This window comes from Electrophorus electricus, chromosome 6, assembly GCF_013358815.1.
Source record: "Electrophorus electricus isolate fEleEle1 chromosome 6, fEleEle1.pri, whole genome shotgun sequence".
NCBI lineage: Eukaryota > Metazoa > Chordata > Actinopteri > Gymnotiformes > Gymnotidae > Electrophorus > Electrophorus electricus.
Window position 1 is genome coordinate 27528978 of NC_049540.1, and position 23056 is coordinate 27552033.

Consider the following 23056-nt stretch of genomic DNA (forward strand, 5'->3'; position numbering starts at 1 on the left):
ACTGCTGCGATGTTATGCTGTGCAGGGTGGAGATGAAGGTTGGAGGCGCAGGCCTCTTCATCGTGGCGTGCTGAGGTGAGCGTTGAACTGTCCCCGTGCTCCTCCTCACCAGGTCAGTGTCTAGCCCTGTCGCTTTTAACCCCGTGTTTTTCAAACATGGCAATCGCGATTTGCGGTGGTATGCTATGCCCCCATTGTGCTGCCCCAAGCTTAAGGGATGACATTACGCTATGGGACCAAGCTAGACGGTCCCTGCTTGCCTGCGGCCACAGCTAGTCTCAGCGGTAGCCACACTGCTCTGCTCTGGAGGACGTAGTATGTGAGGGGCGTACGGAGGGTAACCCGCATGACAGGTAGCCCTTCTGCTGCTCAGATGCACCGTCTTGTGATGTAGTTTTGCCCTTGAGCTCCAGGGGGCACTGTAGCGTGGCCATCCCCACGCCTAAAGCAGCTTTTGAAAGCATTCAGCTGAAAGAGAAGGCTGGACCAGGACAGACGGACCTTTACACAACAACTGCAGAGTGTTTTGGTCTTGCTGGCCTGTCCATTGTCTGACTGTGGAGGTGTGAGAGTCTCATCGTTGGAGGCCACATGGTCACAAAGAAGAGTTGCATCAGTAAAGAAATGTAGGTCAAAGTGCAGAGTAGGTATGGATATGAGTGTGAGAGTATGAAGGAATGCGAATATGTGAGAGGTGTGTGTGTGTGTGTGTGTGTGAGAGAGTGTGAGAGAGAGACATAGCGAGTGTGTCTTCCCTGTAGTAGTCCTGCTTCTGACAGGGTAGACGAATCTCTCACACAATCATAGGAAAAGGGAGGAGGCCCCCTTATTGTTCTCCTAGAGAGAGGAGGTCCCGTCTCACCATCTCTCTCTCTCTCGCCGCACCTAATGCTGCTCCAAACAGTGCTGGAGAGACCAGATACAGAGAGCAGGTGTTTGTGTGCATAAGGTGTTGTGAAGCGTGAGCATCCGCTGCCAGGTGCTGCTCTGGAGAAGCAGCTAATGGGCTCACTGACGTTTTGTCGGATTAAATAAAAAAAAATGACACAATCCATCTTCCTCTCTCTCTTTAGACTCTCACTGAGGATGTATTTATTAAAGTTTAATAGCAAATTGGTCCTGAATGACTCAATGAGAGGTGATATGCGAAGGCCATTGTTTTACTATCGCTGATGATCAAAAATCATCGTTAATATCAGCAGTTTTGTGACTCATCGCATATCTAGTAAGACACTGACTTTATAATGGTTGAAACCGTTACTGTGATCACCTCTGTCCTCAAACGATGTGAACATCAGTTTATTTTAGGTGGACACGTTTGGAGTCCTTACGTTTAAAGGAAGGTCGGGTCTATGGTGTAGACAGAATAATGCAGACACGGGCCTGCAGTCAGCCAAGCCACAGCAGGTCTACACCAGACATGTAACTGACTCCAGATAACAGAATGTGTGCTAAAAGGTAGTGTTGTCATTTTATTACATTTATGAATGTGTTTCTCAGTGCAGAACTAAACACATCCATGCTAAAAGCACTAACATTACTTCACAGTTGGTATTTGACTACCTTTAAGTGCTTTTAATATATAGGTAGGTAAGTTGGGCACTGTGGTGACCAGTCATTGTACGTCTGCAATATCAAGATATCTGAGATCGCACACAACAGGACATCTGTGCTTTAAGCCTTCTGGACAAGTTCTAACCCAAAAACAGAGCGGTTTGGTATGCTTACGTTCTAGTTAACATATACAGCCTTTCTAGGCACCTCACGTTTACCACCCCACACACTTGTTCAGCGAGAGTAAGACAAGGCTTAGTCTGGCTGTCGTCACGGTAACCCTGAAGCCCCAGTGTAGCAGACAGGTGCTCCCAGGAACCCAGGGGCAGCAGGGCATGAGAGCTTCTTATGACAGCACCAACCTCCTGCGCTTCATATCACCATGCTTAACATGCTTATAAGAGTAGTTTCTCACACACCCACCCACCCTATAATAAGTGTGGAAAACACAATAAAGTCAAGTTGCTCTGTGACAGTTCCACGTTCCCCCCTCTATTTTTCTCTCTGTTCTTCTAACACACAAACACAGTTACTCAGGCATTTCTGAAAAAGCAAAAAAATACATCCATCGTTACTTTCTCTCCATCCCTCCCACTCCTTCTCCCTCTCTCCCTACTTCCTCATCCTTCCATCGCCACCCTCCCTCCCTCTTTCTCCCTCTCTCTCCCCTCTCCCTCCCTTCTACCCTCCCTCTCTCCTTCCATGACCAGTACTGTGTACAGCGATGCCGGGCTGCACGTAGCTTGGCGGGTTGACTCGGCCACGGCTTTTGTTCAGCAGGAACCGGACGTGTCCCCGCAGACTGGCCTATCACACCGGAGTTACCGCGTACATGAATGAACACACACACACACACACACACACACATATCCTCTACACACACACACCGTACAATAACACACTCACATTCAGCATTGTTCAAAAAAAGCATACATACCACACGTAGTCCACAAACAAACATATACATTACACAGGGAGAGTTCAGGGATCATGAGGATAGATGAGGAAGGGGGGAGAGAGAGGGAGAGAGAGAGAGGGAGAGAGAGAGAGAGAGAGAAATGAAGGAGATACAAGCTGACACACAACAGATGAGAGAGAAATAGAACTGAATGTGTTCTCTCTTTTCTGGAGCAGCTGAAATTGACAGAGTGATGGAGAGGCGCACACACACTCACCAACTGGCTAACACACACACACACACAGACTGTGAGACACGCACACACACACACTCTTTCTCTCTGACACAGACACACACACACACACACACAAAGTGACTCGACAACAGGGACATTCCCACTGAGCATGTTTAATAAAGTCACAGAGGAAATTATGAACCAACTACACACACACACACACGGAAACAGACAGAATGGCTCTGGGCTTATTGAAAACAGCCCTGTTTTGCAAGTGAGAAACTGACAATGTGATTGGGGGGGGGGGGGGGGGTGTCAGCCATTCATCCCAGCCAAGGGCTCATAGCACGGATACTGGGTAACGCGGGGCAACGCAGCAAGGATACTGGGTAACGCGGGGCAACGCAGCAAGGATACTGGGTAACACAGGGCAACATAGCAAGGATACTGGGTAACGCAGGACATCATCAAGGATACTGGGTAACGCAGTCCTCACATTAAATGCACACACATTAAACACACCCACGCTCAGAGACACACGTGTTCAGACACACATTGGCTTATAGATTGCGATACATGGCACACACAAATGCACTCACTCTCACACACCCACACACCAATAGTCCTGTCAAATATTCCTGTCTGTGTCCATGTGTGTGTGTGTGTGTGTGTGTGTGTGTGTGTGTGTGTGTGTGTGTGTGTATTAGGGGATATCTGCATTTGTCAGGATATTCTGGGTCACTGAGTCTGCCGACACAAACAATGGAGCTACGTTTCAAATCACACATCAGCTGGAAACGTGACACACACAGACGTGCGTACACACACACAGGGAGAGAAACATATCGTTTCTCTGATTATCGGACACTTATCAGCCAATCTGAATGGAAATTTGACGCATACACATAAAAGTGTGTATACACGCACGTCCACACACTCCCTTCCACGTTCCCTGCCCCTCTCTCTCTCTCTCTCTCTCTCTTATATAAAGGACATACAAAATGACAAAGTTTTGCTGTTATTTTCCAGCAAGTAAAAGCAGGTGATCATGTGTTGTGTTTGTGTGTTATCTGTGTTATCTTGCATGTGTGTGTGTGTGTGTGTGTGTGTATATACATGCCTGCATGATAAAAGACTCTTCCACTGTCTGCTGGTTAGAGTCAGGTACTTTGGGAAGACATGGAAGTGGGCGGGAACGGCCACAGACGCCGGAAGGAGGGTGTGGCAGCAGTTGTGTTGCCGTGGGTTACAGGGGGAAGCTGAGGGTCAGGCTACTCATCAGTTTCACTCGTTAACCCCTTCCTGACAGGGAGGTTGAGCGTGCATCACTCCACCCCCCCCCCCCCCCCCCCACACACACGAGATCACACCCCACTGCGATAATGTAACACGTTAACCAAAATAAGCCTGCTGTTATATAATCGACAGAACACAGAATCATTACAATATTTTTGTAGTTTGTTTCAATGAGACCAGGGCACATGCACATGAAACATGGACCTGACGGAGAGAATCAAGCCGCGTTCCATTGTGTTTACGTCTGAAGTATTTTCTTAAGTGCTCATAAAACTTTCCTCTGCCACTCTGGCCATCACTTAGTGGCCCTATAACAGAGACACAGCCCTGAAACGAACAGACAGCACCGAGTCTTTGAGTCTGGGGCTAAGGAGGACACGCACACACAGATACGCACACACAGATACGCGCGCACACACGTCTACCTGGTTGGGTCCTGCTCTCCATCCAACTCCAGCAAAGGGCAGAACGTTTAAACACTCAGAGCATGAGCACACACTTCAGAATTTAAACACTCACAAACACAGGAGGGCACAAACATCAGAGTTTAAACACTCACAAACAGAAGAGCACAAACACACATCAGAGTTTAAACACTCAAGCACACTGATCAAAACAGGATTCTGGATTCCTTCACAACACACACCAGAAGCTGAACTCTTACAAGTACCCAAAGTAAACAAATACGAAAAGAAAATGGAACATGACCTAAAACGCTACCAAACTACCATGTAAATAATAACTGATATCAAGGCCATTTTAACCAGTCAAGTTTTCAAACAGCTTCAGTACACTCTCTCTCTCCCTCCCTCCCTCATCCCCCCTTCCCTTCCTCGCTCAAGGTGGAGTTTTGAACCCTTTGCATGTTTAACCTACAGACAGAGGAAGGAGGAGAAGAACACTGGAATAAAGAGAACAATTGCTGGCATTAGCATGACAGGGCTGACCATGACGTGGGTGAGAGCTGGAGGGCAACACACACACACACACACACACACACACACACCTACACACAGACACACACACCTACACACAGACACCTCAAATTCTCTGACAACGAACGGTGTACACCCAGACCTTAACACCAGTGTTGAGATCTCAGATGCCCTTTTGGCCTTCCAGTGATATAATACTAGACACTGGGTGGGTGTGCACGTGTGTGTATGTGTGCGAGTGAGTGTGTGTCTGCCCTAGCACTCCTGAACAGAGACAGGCACAGGGCTGGTTGCCCCGCATGGCCCCGCCCGGCCCAGGAGAGCGGCTCCAGCAGGTCTGGGGGGCGGCGCCGCACTGCTTCTCACGCTGGCGGGCCACGTGGCTCTCGGAACCCGTCCCACACGTGAGTGATGATGTCCCATCACTCACCGCTGCATTCTGCCTGTTCAGCCAGACTCAGCTCCGCTACAGTCCCGCCACATCTTTCCTCTTACGCTGATCTCAGACCCACTGAAAGCAGCAGCAGCAAACCCAGTAAACGCTGCTCTTCCCTTTAGTAAAATTAGTTTTCAGTTGAATCAATAAGATGCACACAGTCATATCCGCAGAAGAACACTAGATGGCAGAATTGGATTGTTAATGTCTTACGTGCATCCCCACTGTTGACCAGCAGAGGCTCTTTCAGATTTCTGCGTCATTACACAGCAGCTCAAAACAATAGCGCAGCTCAACACGGTCTAGACTACAGACGGCATTACTGACACCAGTCACCTGCACACGGCACCTGACAAGCGCTACACTTATATTATACGACTTGTTAGTCTTGGGCAGAAAAGCTCCTTTTCAGTGTAGAGCTCTGACCCCATGTTAATACCGTCCCTCCGAGCCACAGTTCACAGCCTAGAGATCCACCACAAACAGAAATTCCATTTAATTTAATACGTTAATAAAGGGCCAGAAGGCAGAAGCCTACCGGGAGGTTAGGCAGGAACCTGCCCATGTCATTCAGGTCAACGCCATCATCTTCAAACTTACTCTTCATCATTCTGATGGCGAGAAGGGAAACAGATTAGGACAAAAAATTCTTTCATTGTGCACAAGGTTAATCTGGAAGTGTCGACTGTGCAGAAATGATACTAAACAATGTGCTACAATATGGACGTTAAATATAAGAACAGAAGCAACAACAGGCAATCAGAAATGTTTACCACCATACTTCTTACTACAGACCAATCAAAACAAGCACAACCACTCCAATAAGGAGAAAACAGCCCTGTAGAAAATATATTATATAAATATTACAGGAAATTTAAAAACCCAATTCAGATGGGCAAATCATTTCACGCTTGCTATGTAGTGCCACTAGAGGGCAGTACAGAGTAGCGAATTATTGTGCACAGCCCCACCCCATCCTTGGGCGTTTTATGAACGCAGTCCACAACCTCTGTGTTTGGGTTCAAGGTGGACTTTTAAAAACAATTATTTTGTACACACCACAACCGTACACACTACCAATTCTCTGCTCATGTGGGGAGCTGTGAGTCTCTGAGTGTCTGTGTGGCTCACCCCTCACGGTCGATGTGGGGGAGGGGCTTCGGTGTGCCTCTGAACTGCTTCCTGGGGAACTGGGAGAAGTCCAGCTTCTCTGGCTGCAGATCCCATGTTGCACCACTGCACAGACACAAACAGACACAGACACAAGAGACACACAGAGACAGACACAAGAAACACAGACACACAGACAGACAGGGAGGGGGAAGAAGGAAGAAAATTATACAACTGCAGAAATAATTTTGCATATGACCAGTTTATCTAATGAGATCTGCTCACCACTTGATAGTGGTTTCAGGTGTGTGGTTTGGGTATATAATGGTAAATCCAGATTAAGGCAACATTACCTGGTTTCATATCAGTGTGAGGTAAATGACATCAGTACTACGCTCAGTGCCAGTTCTGCATAGCCTGAACCAGTTACATCAGAGCAGGGTTTTCTGGTCATCATCCAACACCAGCTAACCAACCAGTTTAGGCTTTTACCAGCTCACATTCATACTGGCTTAAAGCAACCAAGGCAAACAACCACTGCTCCCACTCCACGAGCAACCAACGTACAGAGGAGGGCGTGTGCTCGGGAGACCTGACAGCCAGTGCACATACGAGAACTGCAGAGCAAGACCACTGGCGCGCAGTGAGAACATCAGCACTGCACGCAATGAGAGCATGGACACTGCACGCAGTGAACATCAGCGCTGCACACAGTCAGGGCAGGAACAGTGCTTGTAGTGTGGGCATAGAGACTGCACAAAGTGAGCCCATCGCCACCGCACAAGGAGAGCGCCGTCAATGCACACAGTCAGAACATCAGCACTGTACTACAGGAAAGATACCACAACATGACAGACCGACAGACACACACACACACACACACACAGACACACACACACACAGACACACACACACAGACACACACACACAGACACACGAGTGGAACCTCCAAACTCCGAATGGACCAAATCACACACCCAAACTTGCTAAGTGCGAGGAGTGTGAGGACCATGAGCTGTCCTGACAGGGCAGCAGGACGAGTGATGAGCTTACCCATGGGAGTCCATCGTGTTGGCAGCCCAGATGTCTGTGCCCAGGATGTCAAAGGAACCGTCTCTGTTCCCATTCTAAAATCCAGGAAGATGATTAGATTCAACAGTTAAACTGAACGTGTGTGTGTGTCTGTGCGCGCACGTTCATACCTTGGATGGTGCACAGAATAGGTTGTTATGGCCTTGGCTGCCTGATCTAGAACCTGAACTGGGTCGAGAACCTGTACTGCCATTACTACTGTGCTCCCATTCATCCTAGAGAGAGCGAGAGAGGAAGACACTCAGACACACAGTAAAATCAGATCAAAAGAGCTGTAATGCAGTCCTCAGACAGCCTGCCTTGTCATAGCTGAAGTAATGCCAGTCCTGTACAGTATCAACACATAAAAAGTCCACATAAAGGTTACAAACACTGCATAAACCCTAACCAACTAGTGTAAATGGAACCCCAGTAAAACAGTCAATATCTGTGCAGTCATGCAGTATAAATTGTCGCTACTTTGTTAAAGCAACGAGGGTATATGTATGTTAACGTCTTTAGTTTTGTTTAGTTTTGTTGATTAGGCGTGTTGCATGCAGCTGATGTATTCTGACTGGCTCCTGAAAATGCACTGAATTATTCCATGGAAACGAGCAAGCAGAGCAGTGGAAGCAACACCACTTCAGACGTTTGGACTTTCTGGAGGCACAGCACCCACTGCAACGCTACTAGCAGTTACTACGGTAACTACAAGTGTACCATACACTCAAATACGATGCACAGCAACCAGAATTGAGGGACTGTGAACTAAAACTCTGAACAAAAACACAACTAACAGAGTTCACAGAGAGAGAGAGCGCGGGCCTCTGTAACAGGTCCCATTCCCATCACATGCTATTTACAGGATCTCATACCCTCACTCACACACAATATCAAAATAATGGCTCAGGTCCAGCATAAACACACTTACCTGAGGAATCCAGAGCGTACAGTGAAAGATTTTTATATGTACAGAGACCCACACACAGATATCTACTATACAAGATTCAGAGGAACTGTCCGATGTTAAATCAGTACAACACACACCCCCTACACACACACCCCCTACACACACCCAGCTCAGAGAGAGTTTACAAGAGGCTGTAGGAGCGAACCAGGAAATGAAAGTGAACAGAGACCAGTGAATTGGGTCAAAGGTCACACACATGCGCATCGCTGCTCTGCCCGTGTGCATTTATTACATCACTACACCTGACATCAAATAAACAAATCCAGGTAATAAAACATAATGATGTTTTTACCGACTAGTGAGGTCAGGGTTGGTAGTGACCTAACACTACAGGAGTCACTACAGGTACCTACAGGAGAGATGTGCTGAATACCTACAGAGCTCTGAGGTGAGCTCTGCCCTCAGTACTGGGGTCAGGATCAATGCAAACCAGAACACATTCCCTAATCTATGAGCAGCTCTATATAGCAGCATCACAAATACACAGTACTACACAGCACAGCACATCTACAGGATTTAGCAGACCCTCTTATCCAGAACGACTTACAAAAGTGCTTTGTCATCTACTCATAGAACACATCCTAGCCAGCAGAGTAGGTTAGAGTTGAAGATACCATTGAACTAGAATGCTGTTGAAATACAGGAATCAATGCTGATACCCAGAAGTGCAAAACACAAAGCTTTATAACAGACAACAATAAGTGCAATAATCAAAGGAGCAGCCTACATCAGTGCAGTAAACAACACCCTGCAATAAGTACTAGAGTTTCAGTTACTCGATATAGGTGCAGGATCAGCGGTCACTTAAATACTCCATAAATAGATGGGACTTTGAGGACTGCAAGAGTTCTGCTGTCCAGACAGCCAGCGGACGTTCGTTCCACCATCTGGGAGCCAGGACAGAATGGTCTCCATGCTTGGGAAGCAAGCTTTTGGGGAAATTCGCTCCCCACAGAGACACACAAACGTGTACACTGAAAAATGCACACGAGCACATGGGCACAAAGCAAAACGAGGGCAGAGAAAGATCAAGATGGACAGAGGGAAACAGGTAAGGAGGGAAAAAGAGAGAGAGCACGATGAAGGAGAGAGAGAAAGAAGTGGAGAAGGAGAACATTAACATCAGACAGTGAAAGATGATTGTGCGCGCGCTCTCTCTCTCTTCCCCCCCCCCCCCCCCCCCCCCCGAGTCTCAGGCCGATCCCTAGTGCCCCCCCCCCCCCCCCCCCACACACACACACACACACACTTACTTCTCCACATTAGCCATCCATTTCCCACACAATACTGATTTCACAGCTCCCGGATCTGTTTCAGATCCACATAATCTGGATGTGATTAAAGGTTATGATGTCACACGTGGTCAGAAGGGACCTCGATGTGATGAGGCTCAGCAAAGCGGGGACAGCCTGGGGCTGCAGACAGGCTAATGAAGACAGACTCATTTAACCCTTCCACACTGCCACCAGGGTCCAGACTAGTTATCCTCTCCCTTTCCGTGATGTCTAGGAGCTGTGTTGGTACCAGCTGAGCTGGAGACACACAGTCCGGTCCGTGCTGGGTTCTGCTTTGGGACCCAGCAGCCGGTAACCTTGTTAAACGAGCCGAGTGCTTGTTTGTGAAGTGGGTGACACTCTCTAACAGGGAAGGTCTTTAGACCCTGTGAGGCGCTTTCGTTTACCACGTCGCAGTCACGCGTCGAGGATCAGCTCAGCGGGCCGCGAAGAGCTAAACGAAGCAATTAAGCGGCCCCCTCCCCTCCCCTCCCCTCCGTTAACGGCATGCAGTTAGGCCCCTGTCTCATCTGATCCAGGACCAGCGTCCGTGCTGAGATAAATAAAAAGGGAGCCAAACTGGTCTGTGTTAAACTGGTGTTAAAACAACACGCAGCTGCTCTCAGCTCAGCTACCTGCAGCGGTTTCAGACGCCTGAGCGCATGCTCCTCACCTGAAGAAAGAGTGACACCAAACACCTTTCTGACCAATGACATGATTCCAGCGAGGGTTAGCGCCTGCAGAAAGGCTCCCCAGTGTGGGACCGAGCGTTTAAGGTTCCAGTGTATTCCACCATTTTCCCTGCCTGAAAAACCAAAGAGCTTCTCTTTTCAGAACAAGATCGATGCCAGTTCATTTACTTTAGTGTCGTGTCTCACCACACTGAATCCTGTGCTGATTTAAGAAATCTCTCTCAGCAGAGGTGGGCTTATTCTCTCTCTCTCACCAAGTTTTTACAGAACTGGACATATTTTTATGGCAAACAAAGCTGGTTTATTTAGGTCTCTCATTTAGCTATAATGATCTGTGTTATAGGACTATGCGTATAGTGTTTTATTAAGTCATCTTTCTCTCTCGGGACTGCTGCCCCAGGGGTTTGTGTGTATTGGCCTCTTCCAGTGGTCTGTAGTGGGTCCAGTAGTGGTTCTTGCCTGGGAGATGTGGGACTGTGTCTTGTCAGCACTGGGGTCGATGTCATTCTTTTCCCCGAGGAGGCCCTGCACCTGATACTCCAGCACATAGCTGTCGATAAAGCGCTCCAGCTCCTCGATCTCCTGTGAGCGCGTGCTCCCAGCCTCCGACGACGCAGATGCCACTGACGAGCTCTCCATGGCAACCAGCCCGCTGTGGGGGAGGGAGGGAGGGAGGGGCCAGGGGCTGGGGGGCAGGACAAAGGAAAAGAAGGTGGGGATTGGTTACATTTCAGAGTTTTAGTGCTGTAAGCATTTGGTTTAAGTAAAACACTGTTTTTCCTAATGATTTTCTGGTTATAAATAGCAAGTATAAGACCACAATGAAGCTTCATGGAATTTTATGAACTCATTATTTATAAAGAGGTCTTTCACACAGAAGGGCCGCCACCCCACCGTTCCCAGCATGACCATGTGCTCAAGCACCCTGACACGCTATCAGTTACGAGGTCAGGATTTAACAGGAGCCCACTCAGCAGCTCTGGGTTGCATCGCAGAATTCACCCCCTACTGAGGCTGCATCTAAATCAATCGACACCCGCCCAGATCGCGCTTACACCGCTTCACCAGAGGGGGCAGCAGAGAGTGCGGCGCAAAGCACAGAGTTTACATTCCATGAAGACTCCGTGAGAGAGCTCCCTTTAGACCAACTGCGTGTGGATGGTGGAGGGTGTTTCGGGTATAGTTAAGTGTATAAGTACAGATAGTGAAGCTTGGATTGACCAGAGCGTCCTTCCTCTCTCTCTCTCTCTCTCTCTCTCTCTCTCTCTCTCTCTCTGCTTACTTTTACTCATTCTGCTCTTCTGGATGCTTGTCACACTCCCCTGCTTTCTGCTGCCCTAGTTTCTCTCCGCATTTGGGCCTGCATTCGGGTCTCTGTCCAACTAAACCCAGCTGACCATCTTCCTTTCTCCTCGCGCTCATTCTGTCCTCTACTGACGCACCTTAGCCTTTGTTCATAGAGAGAGAGAGAGAGAGAGAGAGAGAGAGAGAGAGAGAGAGAGAGAGAGAGAGAGAGAGAGAGACAGAGACTGACTCTAATCTCTTATAAGTCAATGCACGAGTCCACTCTGAGCCAAAGAAGACAATCCAATGGAGCAGAGCAGAGAGGTGCAAACAAACACCAGCACACACAGAGTCCTCTCAGCACGGCCTGTGGGTTCACACAGGGGCATATCCCCTATCTACCAGTATCCCTGCTGCCCCACCTGGGCTGTGACCCACGCACAGCCCACTCAAACCGGGCCAGCTGCATGAGCTCTGACCCTGACTCTGAACCAACTATTCTACGTTCGCTACTGGGCCTGTTTACTTTGGCTGGGTTTATGGATATTACACAGATGGAGCCTATAATTACCTATACTGGAGGGACCAATAAGAACACAGTTTAACCCTGTGAGCTCAGCAGGAAGGGGCAGGAGCTAGGAGCCCAGACGTCAGCTCTGATTAACGGGACGTTTTTCCACATATAAGAAAGCCTTATTACCACAAACCCTGTGGCAGAGAGGCAAACATCCTCCCCATTCCCACAAGAGTCTCATTATCACAATAAAACGTTGAGTCATACTATTAAAAATCAGCAGGACTTCACACATTGGTGACAATCTGCTCTGCTATGTACAGGGTTCTAGTCCTACAAGATAGTAAATTAGAAATTAACAGACTAATTAACAAAAAGCCCACCATGTCACACTGCTGTGAATTAAAATCCAAGCATCACTGGCTAATCCAGAAATTGTTTATTCTCAAGTTCCATTCCTGTTTGTTCCATTATTTTTATGGCATTTCCAAAAGCCACAGAACACAACATCCAACATCAAAAGAGCAAAACTGCACAAATGATGGACTTTAGCAGTGGATATACTGACTAAAATAACATTACTCCTCAGCCATTAGCTGGAAAGGCCAGAGACGGGCCTCCATATTGGTGGACCCCTGTGATCAAAAACCACGGCAACCTTTTATGACATCAGCAGTCATTACAGGATCACGCAGTAGACTAGAACATGGACAAGACATGAGATCTACCTGTTAACGCCATACATCAGGCACAGGAATATTCCTTGGGAGGCCTCCTCCTCTTTTAGGAGATGTCTAAATCTCTCTAACCGTGCTACATACATCGCACCACCCATAATGATCAAAACATGATGCATTTGGATGAGTGAAAACAGCTCATATTTCCACACACGGTGACGAAGTAATCCTAAACCCCAAAGTGCCCTAGTACAGTGTTTCCCAGCAACCAGCAGACTGACTGTTGTTTTGCTCCAAGCACACCTGACATGAGCAGTCAGGAATACGGAACACCTGGCACAGGTATGTGGGCTTCCGTTTCATGCGTGTGCGAAGCCGGATCACGTATGCATGGGCAGTCAGGTCACGTGGCCATGAAGCCGGTTCACGTGTGCAAGGGCAGTCAGGTCACAGGAGAGCGAAACCGGGTCACGTGAGCGCGAAGCCATGTCGTGCGTGTGTGTGTGTGTGTGTGTGTGAGCAGCCGGGTCATGTGTAAGAAAAGCCCGGTCACGTAAGTGGGCAGCCGGCACAGAGCAAAAACATGGTCCATCTGGAGGTCCCTGAAGAAGGTGCTGGGAAACATTGATCCACACGATTCAATGTCCACATAAGGGAAGACGGATGAAATCCAACCCTGTAATCAAACTGGTACATGTGCTGGTACTTGTGCTTGTGCTAGCGATTGTGTAGTGACTATTCCTCATTAGGCTCTACTCTGATTAATACATGCATGTGTGTGCATACACGCACTGGTGACTGTGCACTAAAAACAAACAGAACTCCTAAACTTTAAATGTACATACCCTCATTAAGATATTTTAAACCCAATATCCTACTAAAATAGCAGTAGATATATTTGTCACAGTAGTATCTTAGATAGATCATCTGTGAAAAAAAAAAAAAATTAGTCTCTTCTGGCTCCATCTAGTCCTCCTAACGCCATTTACAAGAATCCACCACGTCCAAGTCAAAAACAACCAATCAGGAGCCAGAAGTGTCTGAGAGTGTCAATCACAGCTTGAGCAAACACATGCCTCACTTGGTCAAGCGCAATCAGTGAGTGCGTTCGTGCACTTTGCAAAAGCAACGATGGATAAATAGCTATCATCAATGAAAAAACTGCGCACCCCTCCTCTGCCAACAACAGCCTACACAGCAAAGACAAATAAACAGAAGATGATCAATGAAGAAAAACAAGTTAGCCAGACAGTTGATTCAGTTTGGTGCTGTTCCTGATATGTGTGCATGCTCCTGTGCTCTCACAGCTAAATGCTCTCGTAAGTGGGTTACAGCTCATTTAGCACTATTCATGACAGTCTGTTACCGAACAAACTTCTAAAGCACGGAAATTAGTGTGTTAGTTCTCTAAATTACTTTCATAACAGATTTATTTTTGCGTGTTTGTTGGCCAGCAAAGTTAACATGTCACAACGTGCACAGCTGCCTTGTCTGTGGGGGAGGGCCTTTGGAGGCGGGGCTGGAGCACAGTGGAGAGGAAGAGAGAACTTGCTTCTCAATATTACTGTCTGCAGCTTTAATGTGCTGAACACACTGCACATTGTGTATTATTAAAAGAGGTTTAAAAAAGTAATCCATTTATATTCAGGACTTGAACAAAACACTAACCTATAACAAGTACAGGGTTATAAATAAATAAATAAACAAACAAAAGGATGGCACAAACAAAGCGCTGCGAAACCCACAGTTCTCCTGTGGATACAGAGACTTACACTATGGGCTAAACGCTCCAGCTGACCTCTCCATTCTGCTCCCGGGACCCCAGCACTGCTGCCTGAGGCCAAACAGCTCAAACTGACACGCCAGTGCCAGACAGACAGTCTGACTGCTCGTGTGTGTGTGTGTGTGTAATGACAACATGCAGATGGGGTACTGTTATAAATGAAGCAAAATTAGCCCCCACCCTTAGTCCCAAGTGTGCCTAATTATATATATCATTTTTTTGCTAAATAAACAAACATATTCTCAGCTACCAAGCTGTGATCAGACAGCGTTGTTCATTTTGGAGTCGTCGTATTGTGTTAAAATGGCCATTTAGCATATGACATGTTAGCAAACATAAAAAATGTGACATATGACATAAAAAATTAAAAAATAAAAACAGAAAGAGAGTAAACTGAAATGTGTCTTGGCAACCCTCAGACAGTGCGGTTGCTTCTTCCTATTATGATGAACCAGAAAAGTGAAAATCACAAAGACATTAATTATATCACAGAAGATATGAAAACCTGACCTACTTACAGCGCACATGAGAAAAGCCTTTTCAAAAGAAGGTGAACGCCACAGACTTGGTCATTTTCATGCACGAAGCTGAAAAGAGTTCAAAACAAACCAGCTCCACTGGCTCATGTTAGTTGGTCCAGTCTCTGTCCAGTCATTTCAATGGAAACAGCGCACAGCTACGCTGGAAACGTCGCACACCAACAGCTTCAAGTTCACACACATCACAAACAGCCCCCTAATGGTCCTTCAACAGTTTTCAACATTTCAGCATTTCAGAAGTTTAACATTGCACCTGCTTCCTCTCTCAACACTCATCGGTGACCTGCAGTGTCACCATCGGTGTGGAAACCGCTTCGGCTCGGACAGGAAACCGCTACAGACGGTGACCGCTGCCCGGCCGACCGCTGCCTCGAGCTTCCCTGCCTTCAAGGTCATTTAAGATGAGTGATGGGCATGGAGGCCTGTGAGGACATGTGAGGAAGGATCTCCGTCACTGCTTAAATGCTCTGTTCACGAGGCTCCCGTCTGAACACGGGATTCAGCCTTGCCGAGGCTTCCTGACTTGGGATCAGGCAGTCAGGCCGCTGCACAGATGTGCTGAACTGTGTGACTGCTGCCTCGGCTGTACTCTCACCTCTGTCTGCAGTGCCCACTACCCTCAGTCGCTGTACACCCCAGACTGAACGACTCTTTAATCTGTACGCAGTGTCTGTGTCTCTGACAATGTTTCAGATGGTAAGGTACATAACACTGTAGAAATGCATGTAGAAGAGCAATGCATCCAGACCGTTACCCACTGCCCACAGGCCAGTCCACTGTCCTGCCCGGTGCTCACGCTAATCTTCTGTGATTTGTATAGTTTACTGTGTGTATTTACTCCACTGTCTGGTTGCACCATCATCTGTATTTGGACAGTTAATAGGCAGTACATTAAAAGCAAATTCACACTGTTTACACTGAAGTCCGTATTCTAGTGCATTTGCACTGACCTCTGAATGCAAAGTGGAAAAAACAAATATTTGGTTCTTCACTCAACAAAACTCTTCTCACCACAAATGCCAAGGTCGACTGACTTGAAGCGCAGCTTCTCCTGTACGGCTGGACTGAGTTCGGTCATGTTAAATCCATCATCTTGTGCTGAGTTCATTAAGCCCTGGATTCTGTGCTCAGTTCAGTTTCTCCTGCACTGGACTTGTTATATTTAATTCAGTGTGATTATTCTGCTTAAATGTATTATGAATCACTCTGTCTTAGTTCTCCTGCCTGGATTCATTATACTTGATGCTGTGTGGGTCCTCTGTCACTGAACTTATGATGTTTGATTTAAAATCCGTACATGTGAATGGGGTTCGTTACGGCAGGCTGGTGCTTCTGCTGTCTTCCACTAACTCGAATGTGCTTCTAGGAATACACCACCCCACAAACCAGCTACAGAAGAAAGGAACCCTTAAGCATAAAAGCCAGCAAAATGCTAACTGGCTCCATAGGTTTCAGTGGCCATTAGCAGAGCTAGCATTTCTAGGTATTGTTCTGGTGTCTGCTCCAGTTCAGAGCCACGTGGCACTCAGAGAGAGGAAGGGCGTCAGGGCCCCGGAGCAGAGGAGAGATTCCTACTGACCCTGGAGCAGGAAATGAGCTCGCCAGTACAGAGGGGCTGCGGCGTGAGGGAGAGGGGTGGAGAATGGAGACCACTGTCTGGAATCAGTTCCACCCTAAAAGAAGGAGGGGGCTCGTTTCAGAGAGACTCTTCTGCATTAGTTTGCTGAAGGCATAGCGTGAGTACAGCAGGGTGCAGAGTGGTAGTGGTGTGTGCGTGTGTATACACACACACACACACACACACACACACACACACACACACACACACACACACTACACACACACACACACACACACACACACACACGTCTGGCCTTTGTTGTCGCAGTGCAGCCATGTGTGACATCCTCCATGCAGTCTGCCGTCAGCCACGTGGTCAGAATGTGCCCCTCCTCTCTCCTCTTCTCTCCCGTACTCTGGCTCTTGAAACAGCTGTTCCAATAAAGAGCTGGCACACCCTAATCACCAAGGAAACAGTTGCCAAGGCAACTACTACAGCACCATGCTGCAGAGTGGCAGGGGGCCATAACTCGTACATCCCACGGCGCTGCTTAAAGTCACTTTGTAGAAGCTGTGTGCGTGTGCGTGCAGGGGGGCATTTGGGGGGCCGGATCTGCAGCTGGTCGTGCCGGTGAAATCTGCGCTTTCAGTTTCTCTGACCAAGATTAACAAGATTGCAAGCCAAACACCCACTAACCCCCAGTGTACCACCCAGCCAGTGATGCCATTTAAACACCCACTAACCCCCCATGTACCGTCCAGCCAGCGCTGCTAAGAATCCCTGTGAAGCCCAAAAATACACACACACACACACACACACACACACACACACACACACACACACAAAGCAAAAGTAGTCAACACGCTCCATTTGATCATATTTATAGCTCCCCAGTGGTCTGTTAGCTGGACCGCAGCGCTGCATAGGCCAACACAGCTAATGGTCAGTTTCTTTGTTGAGTGAATTCTCCAATCCCACCTCACATGCTAATGGAAAAGAGAAAGCACAAAACCTACAGGAATGTCCAGCAGGACAGACTGTGGAACCTGCTCTGTGCTGGGTTTGCGCGATTCAGAGCTGGTTCAGAACTGGTTCAGAACTGCTGGAGGAGGGGCCCTAGTGTAGGCAGCACAGACAAATCAATGAATAAAAAAAAAAGTCAATGATTCCAGGAGGGGATTTATCCTTCTGCAGCAGACACACAAAAGCACACCCACTCAAAATCCACTGCAACGCTGTATACAGGCAACCCACTGAACATGCACATACGCGCACACACACGCAAGCACGCGGATAAACCTTCCTATTGCAATGTCCCGGTGAGGACGAAGTCATCACAAATTGCCCTATTCCCATGAATTAACTGAACAGCTGGATATCAGTCACAACATACCGCTGGTCCGATTTCACGAAGGAAAGTAAGAGGGTACTTACAGGACACCAAACAATACCCTACATGCCTCTCAGGACTGAGGCTGAAGACCAAGTACCTCAGGACAGAGTACTAAACACACTCCCGTGTGTAGCTGCTGTAGCTCAGGTGTTCCCAACCTGTATTTATCCCTGTATTCGTCCACTCGAGCAGGGACACACCTGACTGTCCTATTCAGCTGTTTGAGGCGTGCTCCTGGCCTGGTTGGGTGGAGAACTGGGTGGAGAACTTGCTGTCACAGGAGGCCACTGTTGAGAAGCCTGAATAGACCACGGTGTTGAAACACTGCACATGTGCAGAAGGTATCTGGGTTCAGGTGGATCTGTGATTGGTGAACTCTCTGCTCAGTAAGGGCACATACACAGAAAAGCACTGTGAGATCTCTCTCTGGCTCACACTAACAGTAACCACAGTAACCAGATAACGGGTAACCACCGTATCCAGTCCAGTTCTGAGGCTAACAAAGCTCACTGATTGCAACAAGCAAATGCAATTACCCAGTCAGGGCAGAAGAAACTGAGAATGCTCTCACACAGAAATAACCCAACAGCTGTATGAGTCTCCAGGTGTCTGTGTCACCAGTCTGACAGAGCGTCAGGACTGGAGGGACGAGCCTGGCCAAAGTGACTGTGCCAAACACCTCCAAACAAAAACACACACCCACACACCAAGAGCCAAACACAGCCAAACACAACCACACACACGAGGTTAAAGCCCAAACGCGCAGCTAAGCAGCAAACACACGTGTGCACGCACATGAATGTTCATCCACTCACGCACACGCAGATTCCATTAGGTTCTTGATCTTCTTGGCCTACGTCCAACTCTCTCTCTCCCAACCTCACTTCAGACATTCCAGCTGAAGAGAAGGACAGTACATGCGAACTGTGTGTGCGCTGCAGGATAAATGCACATATCTAAGAGTCAGCTGCCTGGTCAGACCCCAGAGAGCAAGTCGCAGCTCCAACAAAAACCAAACACAGCTGTACCTGGATACATACAGACCAGCACAGGAGGTGACGGGGCAGTTTCAGCTTGGGGTCAGAAGAGAAGCTTTGCTACCAGCTAGCCTGCCCTACATTTGAATTCTTTCTCACCTGTAAAGCTGATGCACTTAGATATCAGACTGATTAAAGATCAAAAAGGGCCCACCATATAATCTCTGCAAGCCTCAGATCAGATGATTTCAAAGAAAGTATGAAATTTGAAGCAAATAAGACAGAATCAAAAAACAATAAAACAATAACCATATTCCCCTTTATTGCTTTATCTTTCACATCTCTCTATGACAGACAGACAGACAGACAGACAGACAGACGGCTGTGGAATGTGAAATTTGGAATGTGCAGTGCAGAGTTCCCCCAGGAATGCTCTCTAGCGACCAAGCGTTTCACACCACAACATACCTCTCATGACTTATAAATGAAACATGTAACCCAGTGATCCAAGGCATTATGCATCAGCTGTGTGATAACATTGTATAAAACATTTACTTTTAATATCAACTATTATTTTTAATATCAACTACCAAGCTCCAGGTGTTCCGACATTACCAGCGTTTTATTGGAGCCTAAACAGCCCGTGTGCAGGTATGTGTGGAGGTATGTGTGGAGTAAGAAGCCATACAGTCTGACCTCGAAAAACTGCTAATCGTTTCTGATTGGCTCCCTAAATGTATCACCCTTTCCCAAAAGAGACACGGATGAGTCTAAAAAAAACAACCCAAAACAAAACAGTGTGACAGATTTATCGCCACTGCAGTGACCACAGAAATAAAAATAGTACAAGATTAGGACGTTACTGTCGCGGCTCCCGCGCAGGCCACTGACGCTGCTGCTTTGAAGCAAGGTGGCGCTCTCACACGGGATGTGCACGTCTTAGGAAGCAGCAGGGAAATGTGGAGACTCCAGGTGATGGGCAGAGACAGACTAGAACGAGGAGCACAAGGTGGCGCACCTGGCAGCTGTCCTGAGCACCAACACCTGGGCTCATTTGTGCTGGCCTGCATACGCCCCAACCTTAAGATACACGTGGCCACGTCCTCTGCGTGTTTGTAGTTCTGATTTCTGGTCATTTCTGAGACATCATTTCTGTGTGTGTGTGTTTCTGGGTTTAACCTTTTGGCCTGTGTTTGTGTGCGGTTTGATAATGGATACGATCATGGGTTTGGCCAGCCAGGCTGGTGGCTTGTGCTTTGGAACCTGTTGCCTGTTATGACGACACCTCGTGGATTTTAAACCAAATGTAATCCCTTAATCCAAGCATCAGGTGCCTCTCTGAGCATGCCCAGTTCTGTCAGAGCAGAACAGACAAAATGCAGACGTCTGTATGTAACTTGTAACGTATGTGACGTTTAAATGTAAAATAAATAAATAAAAAATGTAAGTTTTAAAATGTTTGGTGAAAACAAATTTGAGGAATTTGGCTCCGAATCTTAAACTTCATGTTAAATTCCTGTAATGACCATAAACGACAGATCACTTAAAGAAGGATTTTACTAATAATGTCGTAAAACAGAATCGTTAGGAGTCAGAGCTCTGAGGCGGCTCAGCTGACGTTCTGGATACAACCCGTTCATACAACAAGATGGAAAGTGGCAGTTAGTGTACTAGTCTCTCTTCTCATTCCTGTATCACTCATTAAAACCTGCACTGTGAGATGTGAAGTGAGCTGTACCACTGATCCAAACGTACCAGTCACACAGCCTTACACACCTCACACAACCTTGCAGGAGTTTTCTTCACGTATTGCTTTTGATTTAGTTTCCTGAGCACATAGTAACGGAATTTTAAAGATGCTGTCAGTTTACATTCTTGCCACCATTAATTTAATATCCCCCCTTCTTGAAGCCAAGAGTCAGTTTCCTCTTCCAGAGGTTAGGAGGAAGAGATATTCTAGTGCACCAGCACACAGTTGTGTCAGCTTCCTCTGCCAATGGATCTGGTTTCTGATGACTTCACTGTATGACATGCCGTGATGGATGCGCATTCCAGAATGCCAGCGGAAGAGGACTCGTGACATCAGAAAGGCAGCGGGCTGGGTTTGGACTGACAGCGGCATGTCCACCAATGACTGCGCCAGCCTGCTGCCCTGATGATGCCCGCCTCGCTGTCTGAGCATCAGTTCTGGGCCCAGCTGACAGCAGGCTGTCAGTTAACAAGACGTGAGCTGAAGTCTGCCTCAGAGTCGGAGACCTGTAGCACAGGAGTGTCAAAACTGGGATTTGTTCAGGATTCAACTATACGGAGCTGACTGGCATGCAAACTCAAATACATAAATCCCCATCTTGTGTTTTCCTACCCACTCTGCATTAGGACTGTATAAACTGCAATGCTGGCACACGGAGACCAACACAGGTGACCAACACGGGAGACCAGGGCTGAGTACCAGCACTTCCTCATGAACGTTTTAAAGAAATCTAAGGTTCTGTGACAATAATCTTCAAACAAGCTTGGTACCAGCCTCCAAGCTGCACAAGTTTAGGAACAAACCCCAGAGTTCATGGAGGACACCGTGCCATTATGTGCTCAGAGACCTGACCAGAGGGAGTTCAGCTGCAAAGAACCGGATGCGCCTGTCCACAATGCATCTCTCACATTACGGCCTACTGTACTGCCGGAATATGGGCACACTCTAAAGACTACGAGCCAATCGGTTGCTCGCATTCAAATGAGACTCCATCACCACTGATCAGCTGTCGAGTGCAGTGCCGAAGGTGGTACCGTCACTCAGTGCCATACAGCGGATGACAACAGAGCTACTGTTTGCTGGTGACCTGATGTGAGAAAAGGATCAGAGTCCTCTTGAGTAAGAGCTGAGATGTGCTTCGCTATGTCCACAGTAACAACACACACACGTGCACAAACACAACGCACACAGCCTACAGGTACATGTTGAACACAAAATCACAACAGCATGCTATGCTCAAGCAACATACAGAATACAGCCATATACACACATAGGTTGATTTGTACATTACACACAAGCAATCAAGCATGAGGGTATTTGCACTGGTGTGTGTGTGGGGGGGGGGGGGGTGCACATGTGCGGCAATCGAGCTCACACATGGTGTTTAGAATGTTATTGCCTATCTTGCTAATCTCTCTCTTGTGTGTGGGTTAACTGCTCCAGGAAAACAGAGCCGAACCACAGCTAGCACCACTCAGTTCTCCCAGCAAGCCACTGGTGTGTGTTGACTCTAGCTGCTACACACATACACACACACTACAGAACCCCATGCCAGGCTGGATGTGTTCCCCTCACAATGACAAGAGGATTTTATATAGGCAGTCAAATGATTAAATACATTCACGGTCTAAACCCACCTGGTTTAAAAGACCCTAATCTTCAGTCTCCAGTGCACTCACATTTCAGTAGAACTCTGCAGTTAATCACCCCTAGAACAACACATAAATCACTCCCTCCCAGCAATCATATGCCACAGTCTGCATACGTGACCCTGTACATTAACACTCTCAGTTGCTCCCTGGGCAGGACTAAAATCTAGCCTGAATGATGCATTTTATTGCCAGAGTGACCAGGGGTGACACCGAGCCTGAGATGAGCATCCTACCAGCCTGTACTACGAGCTGGCTTTATCTGACGACCCCTGACTTTCAGCAAGGACATGCTGTATCAGGCATCAAACCTCTGGATCACACAGCACAGGGCCTTATCCACAACTCAGAGAGCTCAGAAACAAGAACTCAGTACCACAGGAAACATCGGACAGCTGCACACACACACATGCTCACACAGGTACACACACTCGTGCACGCACATACACGCATGCACA

At 47.5% G+C, this 23056-nt stretch overlaps 1 protein-coding gene across 4 annotated transcripts in view; it reads right to left on the bottom strand.

Moving 5' to 3' along the window:
- The window catches only part of ctif (CBP80/20-dependent translation initiation factor), a 46848-nt gene extending 35710 nt beyond the window's left edge, over positions 1 to 11138 (bottom strand). For all 4 annotated transcript variants that reach the window (XM_035527029.1, XM_035527028.1, XM_035527027.1 and 1 more), the window contains exons 1-5: positions 10931 to 11138; positions 7667 to 7771; positions 7518 to 7591; positions 6486 to 6590; positions 5893 to 5965 (exon numbers count right to left, since the gene is read on the bottom strand). In XM_035527029.1, the coding sequence (XP_035382922.1) occupies positions 5893 to 5965; positions 6486 to 6590; positions 7518 to 7591; positions 7667 to 7771; positions 10931 to 11110 (537 nt within the window). In that variant the 5' untranslated portion in view covers positions 11111 to 11138. The remainder of the gene's footprint in view (positions 1 to 5892; positions 5966 to 6485; positions 6591 to 7517; positions 7592 to 7666; positions 7772 to 10930) is intronic.
- Positions 11139 to 23056: the final 11918 nt, after the last annotated feature.